Source organism: Abramis brama (genome assembly GCF_963993115.1).
Source record: "Abramis brama genome assembly, chromosome: 12".
Classification (NCBI taxonomy): Eukaryota; Metazoa; Chordata; class Actinopteri; order Cypriniformes; family Leuciscidae; genus Abramis; species Abramis brama.
This window is the reverse complement of record NC_139974.1, coordinates 35,977,357-35,996,612: the sequence shown is the minus strand read 5'-3', so window position 1 is coordinate 35,996,612 and position 19,256 is coordinate 35,977,357. Positions and strand designations below refer to the sequence as shown.

Sequence of the window (19,256 nt, the reverse complement as noted above, 5' to 3'; positions counted from 1 at the left end):
ATTTATTTAAAATATAAACCGTTTGTGACATTATGTCTTTTGATCAATTAATTTCTTTAAAAAACAACAACAAAAACTTACTGAGCCCAAACTTTTGAATGGTAGTTCATGTTGATTGACAAATTAATTGTATGACAAACAAACGTATAACTTTTCTCAGCATTTGGAAAATGCAAGTTTAAATTTCAGGGTACTTCAGTAAAGTCTCAAGTAAAGCACCTCATCATCCTTAATGTTTCTCTCTGGGGTCTGTGGTGCTTTCTTCCACTCTTCATCCATTGGTTCATCCTTGATCTCCTTGACCTTCAAAGGTAGAATGACAGAGGTTGCATAAATTTTTTGTCAACAGCATGTAAACATTAAACAGTGATGCTGTGCTGACCGTTAGAGCAGACGATTCCTTATTCCTGGTTTTTACGTCTTTGGCCTTCTTTGTTTCTGTTAAACAGGAAAAGTATACAAATCATGTTAAAATACAACAAAAATAAACACTTATTATTAACTTACTATTGTTGTTTAATGTAAAGTTTTAAAGGAACAGGATTTTGAACCAACTAAAATGCAATCCTTGGTTCAATTACCATCGACTTCCATCTTCTCATTGTAATCCTCATTCTGGTCCACTGCCATTTCATTCATGCAGTCCTCAACTTTAGTGATCACAAGCTCTTCTGAAGACTGTGCTGTGTCCTCTGGGTTGATCTCTCTGTCTGATTCAATGGCTTCATTCTTATGCTCACGGTGTCCTGTAAAGCTCAGTTGTGAAACTGTAGACTGTGAGGGGCCAGACTTCACTCCTAAAAGTGGGAAATTATTACATTAATCGTTATAGTTTTGGTCATATCGCCCACCCCTAATACACAGGAACAAAAATAAGATCCTTCTTGCCTTCTGAAGTAGCAGCAGAATCCATGCTGTCGTTTTCATCAAGACTTTCTTTCATTTGGAGTCCTATCTCTGCAGGATCATTCTGACAGAAAACAGTCAGTGGAGCAATATTACAATTAAGAAGTAAAACCTGCTCGCTAACACTTTCAACTTGTGAGACAAAATATGTGAGGACTTACCACTTGGTAGTACCATGTGGGGGGAAGAGCATAGTAGGTCTCAAAAACAGACGGAGATGTAGACTGATTTGTAACAGTTAAAATGAGTTTTGACTGACGTTGGCCACGTCGTACAGGGCAGGTTCTGTGGTTCCTTTGCCTTCCTGAAGTTGACTGAAAATCATCTACAATATGCACCTTCTCATCTTCCTCTATATCTTCACAGTCATCTGCCGACAGGGCGTCTGGATCACTCACAATCTCCTAAAACGACAGCAAACAGACGTTGTTATGTGAATAGTTCAACCAAATATTAAAATGCTGTCATTATTTACACATCCTCATGGAGTTTCAAACCTACATGTTTTTATGATCACCTCTGAACACAACAGGAAACGATTATTTTCTGTACAATGGCAGTGTATGTTGACCATAGAGTCTCAAACTCCGAAACTAAATGGAGAAAGTACAAAAGTAGTCCATATGACTTGTGCAGCATTTCCCAAGTCTTCTGAAGCCATACTATAACATTGTGTGAGAAAAAGAGGAAATTTAAGAATTATTACATTGGTTTGATTTTTTTTATTATTATTGAAGACAGAACAAGTAGCTAACATAGGATTGCATAAAATAGTACAATACAAAATCAGTGTTTCCCACACAGACTAATTCGTGGCGGAGCGCCACAGAATCGGCCGCAACATATTGCGTTTCGTTATTCTTTTTTTTTTTTTTCGCTATTTAAAACCAAGGGGGTAATCTTTCAGAAAAAACTGAAGCTTCCCCGGGGGACGCCATTGATTAGCAGACCATCACCTGCTGTTAGCATTCCATTGACTCCCATTCATTTTGGCGTCACTTTGACAGCAAATAACTTTACATTTGAGGCATTTAAAGACTCCATTTGTCCATTTATTTATATATATATACACAAGTCCTTATTATTATAAACACGAAAATGTATAAAAGGCTCCATTACCTTGTATCTTACGTTATGGCCCCGTAGAAGCAGTTTTTGTAAAAATAGGCTAACGATTGCGTCATAACCACGCGACTCTCTGTCACACACTAGAGAGATTACCGTATAGACAGGAGGAGAAGCTCACGGGCAATCGGGGGGACGTGGAGGCAAAGTGACAAAATAATTAATCAGAATACTTAGCAAAAGTTTCTCCTGCTCCTAGCTCATGGACACCTCCTACACACACTCTCCGTCTCTGCAAGTTTCGGAAGGGAAGGATTCAGATTTCTCTTGGCACAGCTACTAGAAGACAGACGGGTTGCTCACGTCACATCTACGTCGTCAAGCTCAGTTTGAGTCTGCGCAGTAAATTTACTATCTAGTAATTGCTGACTCTATTACTCCAACTCTGAGCGAACTCTCTGCTCCTCACCACAGGGCGTCTCGTGTGCTGCGCTAATCACTCCGCCCAAGTAGCCACTCCGCCCAAGTAGCTGTGCTCCTACGCCTAGTGAGAATATAGTTCCCAGTATTTATACGATTAAAAATGGTCTGTCTCATATAGCCTTGTTATTTGTACACGCTGTGACTATACAGATCACAACATGTAAATAGGAAAATGTTTGCATTATTTTGTCACTTATTGGGATTAGTATGCTACCTTATCCATTTACATCCAGTCTTTGTGCTAAGCTAGGCTAGCGGTGGGTGCGTCAAATAACACTTACAGAACGCACAGAAATGAAAAAGGTATGTATGGACTTATCTAACTCTGGGGGATACTGTGAATAAGCTGAAGTCCCAAAAAGTCGGAGTGTTCCTTTAAACACTACATCGAGACCTAAAGCACAATCAAAGTCGAATTCAATAGCTTACATACAGCGCGCGTCTTCCTCTGCTTGTAAACAAACGGTGTAGCGCTTCCGCTCTCGTGAACTCACGTGCGGCCCACACGGAAGAAAATGAATAGTTGAATAAAGTCTTTTTTTTTTTCGCACATAAAGTATTCTCGTCGCTTTATAAACTTTAAGTTGACCAACTGCAGTCACTTGGACTATTTTAAACATGGTCTTTACTGTTTACTAACAGACGCAATTACCTAGAAGCCTATGGAGGAGTGAGACAGCTCTCAGATTTAATCAAAAATATCCTAATTTGTGTCCCGAAGATGAACTAAAGTCTTACGGGGTTACATGAGGGCGAGTAATTACTGACCGTAATTTTTTCGCATTCCTCAATGCATCAGGTCAAAGGTTACTCCTAAAACATTTCATTGTAGTTTTATTTTTGATGTAATTTACAGTTTAATCCAAAGCATAGCATTACAAAACTTTTAACAACCGTTTTTAATAAAACTAAGAAGTCAAGCAATTTGAATAAATTATGTAGTAACTGTAACACTGCACGATCTCACACCTTTGTGTGTGGTAAACACAGGCTGGGCACAGCTGTTTTTGTCAGTTTTCGACGTATCTTTCCCGGACCCGGTCTGAAGTCGTCTGGTGAAAAATGCTCACTGCACAATGTCAGTAGACGGGCGAGTTGAAGAGGTAAATCAACATCTCGCTGAACACATAGCAGCCATAGCTTTAGTCGCTCTGGATCGTTTACCGGGAAAGAGTAAAAGTGAATCCTTTCACCTGTCGGCGTTGGTAATGCACTTTTACGTCGCCGTGGTTGTTTTTGGCGATTAGGACATCTGCGACATGCACACTTACGCACCATTCTAAAAAAAAATACAGCAATACAAACAATGTAGAATAGCTTGAATACAGCGTGCGTCTTCCTCAGACTGTAAACGAAGCGCGGGCGCACCAGATAACACGTCAGCAGCGTCTTACGTCAGCAGCGTCGTGAACGCGGATTGACAACAGACTTACACTGAATTTCTTTCTGAATACAATATGCCAGTTACCCCCAAGGAGTTTGCCATAGTTATGGGAGCAATACTAACAGGAACGCTAATATTGTTTCTCATGGGCTTGTATGGTATTTTAAACATTTATAGGGGTGAGTCGGTGATTTTAGTGCCGTCCGAATCCATAATATCAGTGTTTTTTCTCACCCAACCCGCGTAAAAATCCCTGGCCAAATTAGTACCTACTGTTTTTTGACAAACAGGTCGTGTGGTAATTTAATTGCCGTCTGAATCCACATCTCTGAGTTTACAAGAAGAGATTCAAAATCCACTGTTTAAACCCTTTTTGATCACTGCCGAGCACCGAGATGTAGGCCTACACTTTTATTACTGAAATGCTGGAAAGTATTTCCAAGAACAATATTTCATTGCAGCTCCACCTCAGCGAACAAAAATGGGAAAGAGAAGAAAGCACGTACAAATTTGAAATGGTTATTATGGCAGCAATATATGATACAATTTAAAAATATGTAGGCTAGGCTATTATAGTTTGGATTATTTGTTATAATATCCCATGAGTCCTAATAAATGCAATTTCAACTATTTCTGAAGTGCTTCTTTTATAAAGAACACCGCTTTCTCACATAAACAGCCCCTGCACGAGAGAATAATTGATTCTCGAGCCATAGATATCAACCAATTCAGCACCATCACCACGGACAGCACCCGGTAACGTCACACGTAAGAAGGTATGTCTTAAGCAGCTTCCTAAGGTATGGTTCGGGGAAGACACTTAGGAACATAAACAACTTTGGTAAGATATATCTTTCGAGTCTTCTTAGCGCGCTAAGAGTGAGCGTTATCGGGGAACCGGGCCCTGGTCCTTACAAAAGAAATATTTTCTAACTAATAAAGTAAAAGAAGTGTCCTAAATACATTTTACCCTGTTAAATATTTTATGATTAAATATAAAACTAATATTGACACAAGATGCTCATTTTGCCAAGTTCACACAGAAACTGTTAATCATTTATTTTGGTCATGTTTCTATACTGAACAACTATGGAAAAATATTGAAATATTTATTAAAGATAATATCCATCAAGATATTTCAGTAACCTTTAAAGACATTATTTTTTGGATACTTTGATTCTGACCCCAATAAAAAAAAAGCCTGCTTTGTTATTAATTTATTTTATTGGCAAATTTTACATCCATAAAGGTAAATTCACCAATAACAAACCAATTTTGATTGTTTTTTTGAAAGAATTTAAAATGTACCTTAACACTATTTGATCCTCAGTAAATAAGAAAGCAATTAAAACAATTTCAAATTGTAATGACTTTAATTTGTGTACACTAAATGATTTATAAAATGTTTTACCATCATGATTTTTTTTTCTCTTCTTCATTTCTCTATTTTTATTTGTCTTGGTTATACACTGCTATTTTGTATGTTCAGATGACATTGTACATAGTTATATTTTGTATTGACATTTTTGTAATTCTGTTACAAAATTGTATACCATGTTTGTCATCTCTGTATTGTTTGCAAGCATAATAATAAAAAATAAATAATAATAAATGTAAAAAAAAAACGCGGATTGACAACAGACCCGGAAGAGAATACAATGCTGAATAAAGTCGTAGACTACTTTGATGATGTCTTTATTGCCTTTCTGGACATGGACAGTATACCGTACATACATTTTCAATGGAGGGACAGAAAGCTCTCGACTCGGACTAAATCTAAAATATCTTAAACTGTGTTCCGAAGATGAACGGAGGTCTTACAGGCTTGGAACGACATGAGGGTGAGTCATTAATGACAATTTTCATTTTTGGGTGAACTAACCCTTTAAATCTATGCGTATGGCAGTCTGCCGTAAGCTAGATATTTTAGTCGATAAAGTTTTAATATGGATATTTTCTTACACGAATGCATCGCTTCACTTCATAAGGCCTTTATTAACCCCCCGGAGCCATGGGGAGCACTTTTATGATGGATATAGATGCATTTTTATGGACTTCAAAACAGAAACAGCCGTTTACTGCCATTATAAAGCTTGGAAGAGCCAGGCCCAGGACATTTTTTAATATTACTCTAATTGTATTAATCTGAAAAAAGAATGTCATATAACGTTACACCTAGGATGACTTGAGGGTAAGTAAATCATGGGCTAATTTTCATTTTTGGGTGAACTATCCCTTTAAAGATGGGGATGTATTTACGCAGTTTTGTTTGTCAGCCATTCTGCCAGCCATTCAAATAAATTAACAATGTAACCTATTCAAGACCTTTATTAACATTGTTTCCAAAATTCACAATACTATCCTATAATATAAAATAGTATTTAATCTTTACTAAATGAAAAGTTAATTTGGCCAATTCCATACAAAAACTTTGGATAATAAAAAAAGAAGGAAAAAAAAAAGAAAAGAATAAGTCAACAACACTAAAATAGTACAAATGTCTTATTGCATTCTTTATCAATCATTTCAAAACTGTTTAATATTAAGTTGGTTTAACGTCAAGACCAATGACAACATTTGATTAATTTTTTTGGGCGAACATTTCCCTTAAAATAGCTAAAAAAAGAACAAGGATTTGGAATGCAAAAAAATAGAAGATGACCAAAATGAAAATAAGACAACCGCATCACAATCATCATCAGATTTTGGAATTGCGAAAAATAAACAATATAATGCAAATCAATAGATTATCATAATTCATTGTTAAAGGGACAGTTCACCCCTGACAAATCTGTCATCTTTTGTCGTAACCTCTCTTGCCTTGTTCGATCAATAACAGCAGGATAATGAGCCTTTCTCTCTCTCACACACACACCTCGGTTTGTTGCCCAGGCACAGCGGTTGAATTCAGATATCGTCGAGTTGGTCCTGTGAGATCGTCCGGTGAAAAATGGACACTGCAAACCCTCAATGCGCGGACCGATTCAATGGGTGAGTTTATATCCCGTTTGAGAGCGAGCAGCCACAGCTTCAGTCTCTCTGGATCATGCAGCGGCAATGCGTGGAAAATCAAACTTTCCTCCTGTGACGATGCCGTTGGACGGAGTCTAATTGCTTTCTCTCGGTTGAAACATCCAGGAAAAGCGCACACACGTACCATTGCGGGAAAAAAAAAAAATCTAATTGCGATCTACAGGGACGCACTGCTACGCGCAACGTAAAGGAGCCATGTTTGAAGAGAAGCGCAACGAGACTTGAAAGCTATTGCATGACACTAGATATCCGTCTATTCCTCTCAAAGAGCTGCCTTTAGGAGGCTTTGAGGCGCACGAGTCACGTGGGCTATTGTTATGGGACTTTCTAGAGCTTGACAGCTGCTGTCATCATCCACTTGTCGTATGGAAAAGGTGGAGCAGCCTGAAACTCTTCTTGTGGTTGTTTACAAAGCAACATATGGTGCATTTCCGCCACCTACTGGATTGGTGCCGCAGTGGTTAACCCTGAAGATGATCGACTTAAAGGGATATAGTCCACTTTAAAATGAAAATGCTGTCATCATATACTCAGCCTCATGTTGTTTCAATGTTGCTGAACAGAAAGTAAGGTATTTAGAAAAATGTCAGTAACCAGACAGTTTCTGGTCTCATTGACTTCCATAGTATATATTTTTTCTTACTATGGAAGTCAATGAGACCAGAAACTGTCTGGTTACTGACATTTTTCTAAATATCTTACTTTCTGTTCAGCAGAAGAAAGAAATTCTTCTGCTGAACAGAAAGGAGAACAGGAGAGCGTGTGCTGCATCGAATGGGACATTGTCATGCCACAGCTTGAAAGTTTGGATAGCGCAGACAATGGGACGACAAGTTATAATTCATTGTATGCAATGCCGTTTTTTATATATAGTCATATACAAATAAAGTCAAAGAACTAAATTAATGCATCGTTACTTTAACAACCACCACATGCCGATTCCACTTATTACCTTGTTGTTGTGTAAAAGCAAGTTGGGCACAGCTGTTGATTTCAGTAATCGTCTTGTGTTTTGCTGAACTGGTTTGAAGTCGTCTGTTGAAAAATGTTCACTGCACAACCTCATGTTCTTAACGACTTTAAGCGGTAAATTAACATCCCGCTGAACAGCCAGCAGCCACAGCTTCAGTCGCTCACGATCTTTTAATGGGAAAGTGTGAAAGGTAAGACATTCTTTTTGCGGCATTGGTGAGGCACTTTTACGTTTTCTCGTTGGTTTCTCGCGATTCTGACATCCAGGAAATGCACACTTTTTAACCATTGTAAAAACTACATCGTGACCTAAATCACAATCAGTGTCGAATTAAATAGCTTACATACAGCGCGCGTCTTCCTCTGCTTGAAAAACAGACCGTTTTGCACTTCCGGTGTTGTGTGAACAATCGAGTCCGGTTGAAGAGATGAGTCCGAGCTTAGGACCCAAGCAATCCGATTGGTTCAAAGCACGTTTTATGGGTAATCGCTTTAGTGCCTGGTTACAAATAAGTACAAAATAAGTTTGTACTACGTTATAACGAGTCATTATATCACATTGGTTTGACTACATATCTCTCTCATGTAAAACCATTCTTACCAAATATATGGTGCCCATATAAAAAAGTAGTATTTCTACTAGCATTTCTAGTAGTTATAGAAATGCAAGTAACCCCCCCAAAAAATTAGTTTTACTAACTTACATCAAAACTACATTTTATTGCTCATTTCATGTAATGCCAGCTTTACAAATAGAAAGGACACACACAAAGACGTTGTTCACATACTTCCGTTGGATGCGAAAACACCTTAGGCACAGCTGATGATGTCAGTACTATGCGATCCACTCCTTGGTTTATAAATTCATCAGGGGAAAAATGATCGCTGCAGACCCTCCTCAACTTTAGTAACTCTATGGGTGTGTTGATATCCAGCCGAAGAGCAATCAACCATAACTTCAAGAGAGAAGGCTCATAAACTGGGAATGCGTGAAAACTCACCACTCCCGTATGAGTTCGCGCGAGCGTACGTAATTGTTTTCTTTTACGTCGGTTTAAACATCTCGGATACGCGCAAATTAGTACCATTTCTATTAGCCGTCTTACCTACAATCTCTGTTCTGTGTAAACAATGAGTGACGTACACGCACGAGAGATCACTTCCGGCGCATGCGCAGACTAGCAGCCCCGCTTACCCGCCTGGACTGGTCATCCCTCCTATAACAAACATAGGCATCACGGAGGTCCCTCCACTTTTTTTATTTTTACATCCTCCACTGAAAAGCAGAGACAATGTTCATCACATTTTAATTAATTAATCTGTGTGAACTGAACTTTTTAACTAGTTCAAAAAATAAATAAAAATAAAAATCAGAAAACTTAACAGGATTTGTTTGAACGTCAGAACTTGTTCTCTACATACACTCACAAACTTGTGTTTTGTTTTTTGTCAAAGATGTTATAATCTTTAACAAAATGTTTGACAAGCAAATGTACACAAAAGACAAGTCTCGCGCATGGATAATAGGTAATACTAATAGCATTAATAATAATTATAACACAAGATAATATCTCTAGGTCTATCCTAATATTAATTATAAATACAATGTATATACAATATCAAAAACAAATACAATGTTTTGACCACCTCCTATGGCGTGTAAGGTATTTTGCAGCTAATCCTTTCCGAGCATATAGTTGAAAAATTCAGTGCTGCAAATTGTGGAAAAAATATTCCCCTTGTAGTGGCACTTGGGACAGACAAGTAAGTGTTTTCATCTTCTGTCTATCTGATTCAAATCACAGTAATTCAGTGGTATGAATTTAATTGTTGTTTTTATTTATATTGTTGTCCATTTATCCAACTTCCATGCCTCTTATATAGTAATTATATGTACCAAGACACACTCGGTCTCTCTCGCTCGCACTCTCGGACACACTCGGTCTCTTGCAGTGTCGCTTGAGTGCAGGGTTGTTGCAGCCCTATATACAGTGAGGAAAATAAGTATTTGAACACCCTGCTATTTTGCAAGTTCTCCCACTTAGAAATCATGGAGGGGTCTGAAATTGTCATCGTAGGTGCATGTCCACTGTGAGAGACATAATCTAAAAAAAAAAACCAGAAATCACAATGTATGATTTTTTAACTATTTATTTGTATGATACAGCTGCAAATAAGTATTTGAACACCTGAGAAAATCAATGTTAATATTTGGTACAGTAGCCTTTGTTTGCAATTACAGAGGTCAAACGTTTCCTGTAGTTTTTCACCAGGTTTGCACACACTGCAGGAGGGATTTTGGCCCTCTCCTGCACACAGATCTTCTCTAGATCAGTCAGGTTTCTGGGCTGTCGCTGAGAAACACGGAGTTTGAGCTCCCTCCAAAGATTCTCTATTGTGTTTAGGTCTGGAGACTGGCTAGGCCACGCCAGAACCTTGATATGCTTCTTACAGAGCCACTCCTTGGTTATCCTGGCTGTGTGCTTCGGGTCATTGTCATGTTGGAAGACCCAGCCTCGACCCATCTTCAATGCTCTAATTGAGGGAAGGAGGTTGTTCCCCAAAATCTCACAATACATGGCCCCGGTCATCCTCTCCTTAATACAGTGCAGTCGCATTTTGGTCTCATCTGACCACATGACTTTCTCCCATGACTCCTCTGGATCATCCAAATGGTCATTGGCAAACTTAAGACGGGCCTTGACATGTGCTGGTTTAAGCAGGGGAACCTTCCGTGCCATGCATGATTTCAAACCATTACGTCTTAGTGTATTACCAACAGTAACCTTGGAAACGGTGGTCCCAGCTCTTTTCAGGTCATTGACCAGCTCCTCCCGTGTAGTTCTGGGCTGATTTCTCACCTTTCTTAGGATCATTGAGACCCCACGAGGTGAGATCTTGCATGGAGCCCCAGTCCGAGGGAGATTGACAGTCATGTTTAGCTTCTTCCATTTTCTAATGATTGCTCCAACAGTGAACCTTTTTTCACCAAGCTGCTTGGCAATTTCCCCGTAGCCCTTTCCAGCCTTGTGGAGGTGTACAATTTTGTCTCTAGTGTCTTTGGACAGCTCTTTGGTCTTGGCCATGTTAGTAGTTGGATTCTTACTGATTGTATGGGGTGGACAGGTGTCTTTATGCAGCTAACGACCTCAAACAGGTGCATCTAATTTAGGATATAAAAAATGGAGTAGAGGTGGACATTTTAAAGGCAGACTAACAGGTCTTTGAGGGTCAGAATTCTAGCTGATAGACAGGTGTTCAAATACTTATTTGCAGCTGTATCATACAAGTAAATAGTTAAAAAATCATATATTGTGATTTCTGGATTTTTTTTTTAAAGATTATGTCTCTCACAGTGGACATGCACCTACGATGACAATTTCAGACCCCTCCATGATTTCCAAGTGGGAGAACTTGCAAAATAGCAGGGTGTTCAAATACTTATTTTCCTCACTGTGTGTGTGTGTGTGTGTGATATATATATATATATATATATATATATATATATATATATATATATATATATATATATATATATATATATATATATATATGGCAAGCCGTTTTAGCTTAAATTGTACCCAGCGTTACTCGTCGTAAATGCATTTTTACTAGTAACAATTCCAATTAGAGAGCTCTACAAATTAATTTTTACTAGTCATATGTCTCCATTGACTTCCATTCATTTTTAATTACGGAGCTGTACAATTGAATTGTTACTAGTAAGAATTACAATTAGAGAGCTCTACAACTGAATTGTTACTAAGAATGCAATTGCAGAGCTCTTTAATTCAATTCTTACTAGTAACAATTTAAATAGAGAGCTCTCTAATCCAATTATTACTAGTAACAATTCCAATTGGAGAGCGCTCTAATTCAGTTGTTACCATGGTTCGAATTATGATTTCATCGTTGTGGGGGTCTCTTTAAAAAAAAAAAAGAAAGAAAAAAAGTAGCCTATGAGCAGGCACGGTGTAGCTTACTAAAATGTTTAATAAAAAAAGCATAGCCTAACACAATTCAATTTAAATAGTACATTTAGTTTAATTTGTTGTTTAATGAGGTCTAATATATGTTGTTAGAATTTTCACATGAATAAATACACATATCTGACAATTTTCACTGTATATTTTAGTGGTCCAGTGGCAGAACTTTTGCCAAGCGTGTCAGAGGTTCTGGGTTCTAATCTGCACTCGTATAGGTTTTTTTTTTTTTTTCATCAAAAACAATTATGTTTATCAGTGGTTGTATATCAGGCAGGGACACGTTTGTGTGCATTTTGTTTTGTAATTTCACCGGAACGAATAGTCTCCACAATGGATTGAAGCGCGCGTCCGAGTCTGTGCGCGAGTCAGAAGAGAAGTCTGTGTGCGAGTCGAGTCTGTGCGCGAGTCTGTGCGCGAGTCGTCGCAGCGGCAACGAGCACTTTGATCACTTGATTTAAAAAAAAACAACACATTTCAGCGCTAGATCGCCTCTTATTTAACAAACGAACTAAATGAATGCTCTGCTAGTTAACTGAAGATGTTTTATTTATTTGTATTGATATATTAGTGCCGCGAGATGTTTCAAAAGTGGAGGGGACAATATCGACCTTAGCAAAAATTGGTGGGGACATGTCCCACCCGCAAATTATGCAAATGTTAAAATAACACTTGCCTGATGGGTTATGCTACTGCTAGATCGGACATTGACGTCACTTCTGTGAGTTGAGAAAAGTCAGTAAAAGTCCTGGCAGAAAGCGAAGCATAAGTATGTAGTGTGATGACGATCCGAGATCCTGCGAGATCCATGTGTTTGGCATCTTGTCCTATCTTTTAAGTCACGCTACAGTAGTATGAAGGAAAAAGTGCTTTATTTGTAATTTCAAATAATGGTGCTGATGATTTTTAGAGACCCCCACAGGTGTATGATTTTACTGCTTTTATGGGAGCTCATCCTCTCTCTATGGGAGCTCAGCTCCCACTGGCTCCCACGTAATTCGAACCATGGTTGTTACTAGTAAGAATGCAATTGCAGAGCTCTTTAATTCAATTACAGAGCTCTGCAATTATACATATCTTTAATTCGTATTTTTACTAGTAAAAATTAAATTAGAGAGCTCTCTAATTGTAATTCTTACTAGTAACAATTCAATTGTAGAGCTCTGTAATTGTAATTGCTACTAGTAATAATTCAATTAGAGAGCTCTGTAATTGTAATTCTTACTAGTAATAACTGAATTAGAGAGCGCTCTAATTGTAATTGCTACTAGTAAGAATTGAATTGTAGAGCTCTCTAATTGAATTCTTACTAGTAGCAATTACAATTACAGAGCTCTACAATTGAATTGTTACTAGTAAGAATTACAATTAGAGAGCTCTCTAATTTAATTTTTACTAGTAAAAATACGAATTAAAGATATGTATAATTGCAGAGCTCTGTAATTGAATTGTAGAGCTCTCTAATTGAATTCTTACTAGTAAAAATGCATTTACGACGAGTAACGCTGGGTACAATTTAAGCTAAAACGGCTTGCCATATATATACCACTATCAAAGAGTATAGAAGTACCAAGAGGCGAAACTCCGTTGCAGTTTTGACAACAATCGCTAGATGGCGCTGCTGTCGTGCTGTCGCCATTTTGGACTGAACCGACGGCTTTACCGTTAGCACAACTACCGTATACAGCATTAACATTATGTCTGGAAATAATTGGAAACAGTGTAATGCCATCAACTGCAACAACTACCAGTGTACAACCAATCAACTAGCATTTCATAGATTCCCCAAAGATCCAGAGAGGTAAAGTAGAAAAGGTTTTTATTACGTTAAAGTGAGCTAACGTCAACGATAGCAGGTGCTGTAACGTTAACGTTAATGTAAGCTATCCCATAACCGCAGTAACAGTTTGCTAAAGTTATGTTATTATGTTATTTCACATACCTACAACATACATAATTCGATACAACTATTTTTGAAATATTAAAGCCACAGATGAGAATCTTGCGCTGGCCAGTGTTACACTCACTTATTCTGACACCTACTGGCGTGTATGGCAAGCCGTTTTAGCTTAAATTGTACCCAGCGTTACTCGTCGTAATTGCATTTTTACTAGTAAGAATTCAATTAGAGAGCTCTACAAATGAATTTTTACTAGTCATATGTCTCCATTGACTTCCATTCATTTTTAATTACGGAGCTCTCTAATTGAATTTTTACTAGTAAAAAAACGAATTAAAGATATGTATAATTGCAGAGCTCCGTAATTGAATTAAAGAGCTCTGCAATTGCATTCTTACTAGTAACAACTGAATTAGAGAGCTCTCCAATTGGAATTCTTACTAGTAACAACTGAATTAGAGAGCTCTCCAATTGTAATTCTTACTAGTAACAATTCAATCGTAGAGCTCCGTAATTAAAAATGAATGGAAGTCAATGGAGACATATGACTAGTAAAAATTCATTTGTAGAGCTCTCTAATTGTAATTTTTACTAGTAATAATTGAATTAGAGAGCGCTCTAATTGTAATTGCTACTAGTAAGAATTGAATTGCAGAGCTCTCTAATTGAATTCTTACTAGTAAAAATGCAATTACGACGAGTAACGCTGGGTACAATTTAAGCTAAAACGGGAGAGGCGGTATTAACATTAAGTGACATGGCATCTGACGCACAGAAGCCAATGGCACATGTCACTATGCGTATTGGCACATCCGGTGGCACATCCGGTCTTCATTGGCATGTGCCAGTGGATAGTGGCATGTGTCACTGACATTATTGGCATGTGCCAGTGGTGGATAGTGGCATGTGTCAGTGCACTGACATCGCAACACACTGACACTGACATGTCACCTGACTGACACCGAGTCGCGGAACATGTCACCGTGTTGCGACACCTCCAGTAGTGACTGACAGATTAATCGAACACCTATAGCAGGGATAGGCAACTCCGGTCCTGGAGGGCCACTGTCCTGCAGAGTTTAGCTTCAGCCCTCATAAAAACTCACCTGCCTGTATCTATCTAGTAATCCTGAAAACACTGATTGCCTTGTTCAGGTGTGTTTAATTAGGGTTGGAGCTAAACTCTGCAGGACAGTGGCCCTCCAGGACCGGAGTTGCCTATCCCTGACCTATAGCCTACTGACGTAATTGTGGCACAAAATCCTAAATAAATAGCCTAATTTTGTGATATTTAAAATACCAATTAAAGTGCATTAAGATTTTTTCAAACGTGTTATTTGTGTCACGTCTGTATTTGATTGGCATGTGCCACTGAATGTTTTGTAATACCAGAGCTACTTTATGTTGTTTATCTCGCAAAGTCACAAACTGCCCATTCTAGGAAAGACACGAAACAAATCTATCATGGGTCACTACGAATAACGTATTAACAGTCGCGTCCGTTACTGTAAACCTTTATTTTTGCGTGATGCTGCACAGACGCACGCCAGTAGGTGTCAGTATAAGTGAGTGTAACACTGGCCAGCGCAAGATTCTCATCTGTGGCTTTAATATTTCAAAAATAATTGTATCGATTTATGTATGTTGTAGGCTACACATTAACTTAGCGATGTTATAAATCATATTTTTTGACAGCATAAAGCAAATTGTTATGCAAGTGGCATATGACGCAATCCATTGGCACATCTCACGTTTTAGTGACACATGCCAATACCACTGGTACAGTATATGCCAGTTGGCCTGTGTCACTAAAACTGACATGTCTCTTTATGTTGTGGCACCTCCAGTAGTGACACCTGCAGCTGTCTGCCGGAGTATAATGTAGATTATGTAACATATGCACATAGTTAATTTGTACAACAAAAATTTATTTTATTTATTGAATAATTCCATAAAATTATTTTTGAAATATTAAAAGGTAGCCTACTGAGGAAGGTCCTGCGCGACCGAACGTTTGTTGCACTGAGCACTTTTTTGCACTTGTATAAATAAAGAATATTGCTAGTAGCTCGGTATACTCCTTTTCAGATACATAGCCTAACAAACAAATGATTTTTAATAAAAACATTTTTTACACTTTTTGGAAGGATTTGAAATATTAAAGCCACAGATGAGAATCTTGCGCTGGCCAGTGTTACACTCTCACTTAAACTGACACCTACTGGCGTGCGTCTGTGCAGCATCACGCAAAAATAAAGGTTTACAGTAACGGACGCGACTGTTAATACGTTATTCGTAGTGACCCATGATAGATTTGTTTCGTGTCTTTCCTAGAATGGGCAGTTTGTGACTTTGCGAGATAAACAACATAAAGTAGCACTGGTATTACAAAACATTCAGTGGCACATGCCAATCAAATACAGATGTGACACAAATAACACGTTTGAAAAAATATTAATGCACTTTAATTCGTTTAATTGATATTTTAAATATCACAAAATTAGGCTATTTATTTAGGATTTTGTGCCACAATTACGTCAGTAGGCTATAGGTGTTCGATTAATCTGTCAGTCACTACTGGAGGTGTCGCAACACGGTGACATGTTCCGCGACTCGGTGTCAGTCAGGTGTCATGTCAGTGTGTGTCGCGATGTCAGTGACACATGCCACTATCCACCACTGGCACATGCCAAGAATGTCAGTGACACATGCCACTATCTACCACTGGCACATGCCAAGAATGTCAGTGACACATGCCACTATCCACTGGCACATGATGCCAATGAAGACCGGATGTGCCACCGGATGTGCCAATACGCATAGTGACGTGCCATTGGCTTCTGTGCGTCAGATGCCATGTCACTTAATGTTAAAACTGCTACTGCTAAAACGGCTTGCCATAGGCGTGCGTCTGTGCAGCATCACGCAAAAATAAAGGTTTACAGTAACGGACGCGACTGTTAATACGTTATTCGTAGTGACCCATGATAGATTTATTTCGTGTCTTTCCTAGAATGGGCAGTTTGTGACTTTGCGAGATAAACAACATAAAGTAGCACTGGTATTACAAAACATTCAGTGACACATACCAATCAAATACAGACGTGACACAATAACACGTTTGAAAAAATATTAATGCACTAATTCGTTTAATTGATATTTTAAATATCACAAAATTAGGCTATTTATTTAGGATTTTGTGGCACAATTACGTCAGTAGGCTATAGGTGTTCGATTAATCTGTCAGTGTCGCAACACGGTGACATGTTCTGCGACTCGGTGTCAGTCAGTGGCACATGCCAATAATGTCAGTGACACATGCCACTATCCACTGGCACATGCCAATGAAGACCGGATGTGCCAATACGCATAGTGACGTGCCATTGGCTTCTGTGCGTCAGATGCCATGTCACTTTATGTTTAAACTGCTACTGGTTTCCTTTCGAAATCACTGTCGAAAAAATTATCACTGCACACTCTCCTTTTTACCCGCTTAGAAAAGCGCAACAGTGTAACTACTTGTGTAACTGTATTTAAATAGGGAAAACGTGGAGGTGTTTGGTCGCTTCTAACTTCATCTCTGTTTGGTCCCTAATGAATGAACTGGGCTAAGCTAAGTGCTATCAAAGTGTCGCCGCGCGCCAGAGCGATTGAGTGCACGCACTGAGACGAGAGAGGTGTGCATCAACAATAACATAGTTTAATATGAAAAAACGGTGGAGTGTGTCCTTTAACCGGGTTGAACTCCACTCAAGTTGGATTAGCTAAGGTTACTGCCACTTCCAGGACAACCAAATACCATGCAAAAGGACACTTACAGTGTTGCGTGATGATACCCCACTTTGTTGTGTTCGTGATTTGAGTATTGTCGGTGTGGCCGAATCCTTTAGGCGTAATCCTGTGGAGGTATAGTCCTCCTGTGTGAAATGCTCGGAGCAAACACGCCACTTCTCCAGAATCTGCACCGGTGTTGTTGTATCCATGTTCAAAGCAGCTAACCAAGGTTTCCGCCGTTTGTGGTGAGTTGGAATTCTGTGAAACATGACGGCACTATATACCTTCGGCTTGTTATCACAACCCTTTACGATGCACGTTATAACCATGATTGTTCACAAACTATCTTCCTACAACCTGATACTTCGTCAACTTTGCTCAAACTACTACTACTGGTGCAGGCGTGCAGGTCACGTTGGTTATATTGACGGAAATGAGAGGGAGAGGATTTTTCAGGAGTGATGATATTACTGCGCCGAGTCGAAGTGCTCACAAGTGCTATTCCGCCATACATTATAGTTATCCTTTATACCCGCTTAGAAAAGCGCCATGTTTTTGTATTTTAAGTATTGTAACTGTCAAGTATAAACGCCTCGTCCGTTTGGGGAGGTGCGCGCGCAGTCTGCGGAGACTCGCGCTGCGGAGCCAGGCGAAAGTATAAACAAGGCTTGTGGGAATAACAGTTTAATATGAAAAAACGGTGGAGTGTTCCTTTAAAGGAACACTCCGACTTTTTGGGACTTTAGCTTATTCACAGTATCCCCCAGAGTTAGATAAGTCCATACATACCTTTTTCATTTCTGTGCGTTCTGTAAGTGTTATTTGACGAACCCACCGCTAGCCTAGCTTAGCACAAAGACTGGATGTAAATGGATAAGGTAGCATACTAATCCCAATAAGTGACAAAATAATGCAAACATTTTCCTATTTACATGTTGTGATCTGTATAGTCACAGCGTGTACAAATAACAAGGCTATATGAGACAGAGACCATTTTTAATCGTATAAATACTGGGAACTATATTCTCACTAGGCGTAGGAGCACAGCTACTTGGGCGGAGTGATTAGCGCAGCACACGAGACGCCCTGTTGATGGTTCCGTAAACAAAACAAACGTGACTAACTAGCTAGTAGCGAACGTGACTCGTGATCATGGCTGACTTTGAGGAATTGTCAGAGGAATTTTACTGGGTATCAAACCAAGATCCAGAACCATATAGTTTTGAGCCAGAATACACAGACGAGGAGTTACAAACTTTGGAAGCTGTAAGACAAGATGCCGAACAGATTGTTACATTTAGCGCCGCTCATTTGTTATTGAGCGATACAGTGCGTTCATGACAACACAATAATAACAATAAAGGGGATACACGGAGCCCCTATTCACGTAATAGTGTCACTACTAAGGTTATATTACATTAGCATGACACTGTTACAGTATGGCTAATGTTAGTCATCTCAAAATATAACGGAACACTTACCGCAGCAACAGGTGATCCAATTTGTCCTGTCTTTATTATCGATGGGATGGCTGTATCCTTTAGCACACGTTTCATGGTCCGTGTAGCAACTTGCATTTTTTCAAAATAGTCGTCTATAGTAAAATGTTCAGAGCAAACGAAATACTTCTTGATGCCGTTTACAGGTGTGTTTGGATCTATACCCAGAACAAGTAGCCATCGATTCATCAGGTCAGCGTTTTTGGTTGGAATTCTATGAAACATCATAGTATTACCTGGTCTCCCCTGTTTATTGT

At 38.8% G+C, this 19,256-nt stretch overlaps 1 protein-coding gene across 5 annotated transcripts in view; it reads right to left on the bottom strand.

Annotated features, from left to right (window-relative positions):
• LOC311093713 (zinc finger MYM-type protein 4-like) overlaps positions 1 to 19,256 on the bottom strand; it is a 35,509-nt gene that overhangs the window by 14,798 nt on the left and 1,455 nt on the right. For 2 of the 5 annotated variants that reach the window (XM_084131298.1, XM_084131296.1), the window contains exons 2-6: positions 1,068 to 1,310; positions 889 to 970; positions 582 to 797; positions 383 to 438; positions 220 to 303 (exon numbers count right to left, since the gene is read on the bottom strand). In XM_084131298.1, the coding sequence (XP_083987424.1) occupies positions 220 to 303; positions 383 to 438; positions 582 to 797; positions 889 to 943 (411 nt within the window). In that variant the 5' untranslated portion in view covers positions 944 to 970; positions 1,068 to 1,310. Of the gene's footprint in view, positions 1 to 219; positions 304 to 382; positions 439 to 581; positions 798 to 888; positions 971 to 1,067; positions 1,311 to 6,713; positions 7,455 to 7,823; positions 8,012 to 8,187; positions 8,236 to 8,631; positions 8,992 to 19,256 lie in introns of those variants that run through there. The other 3 variants (XM_084131300.1, XM_084131297.1, XM_084131299.1) reach the window with 3 other exon arrangements.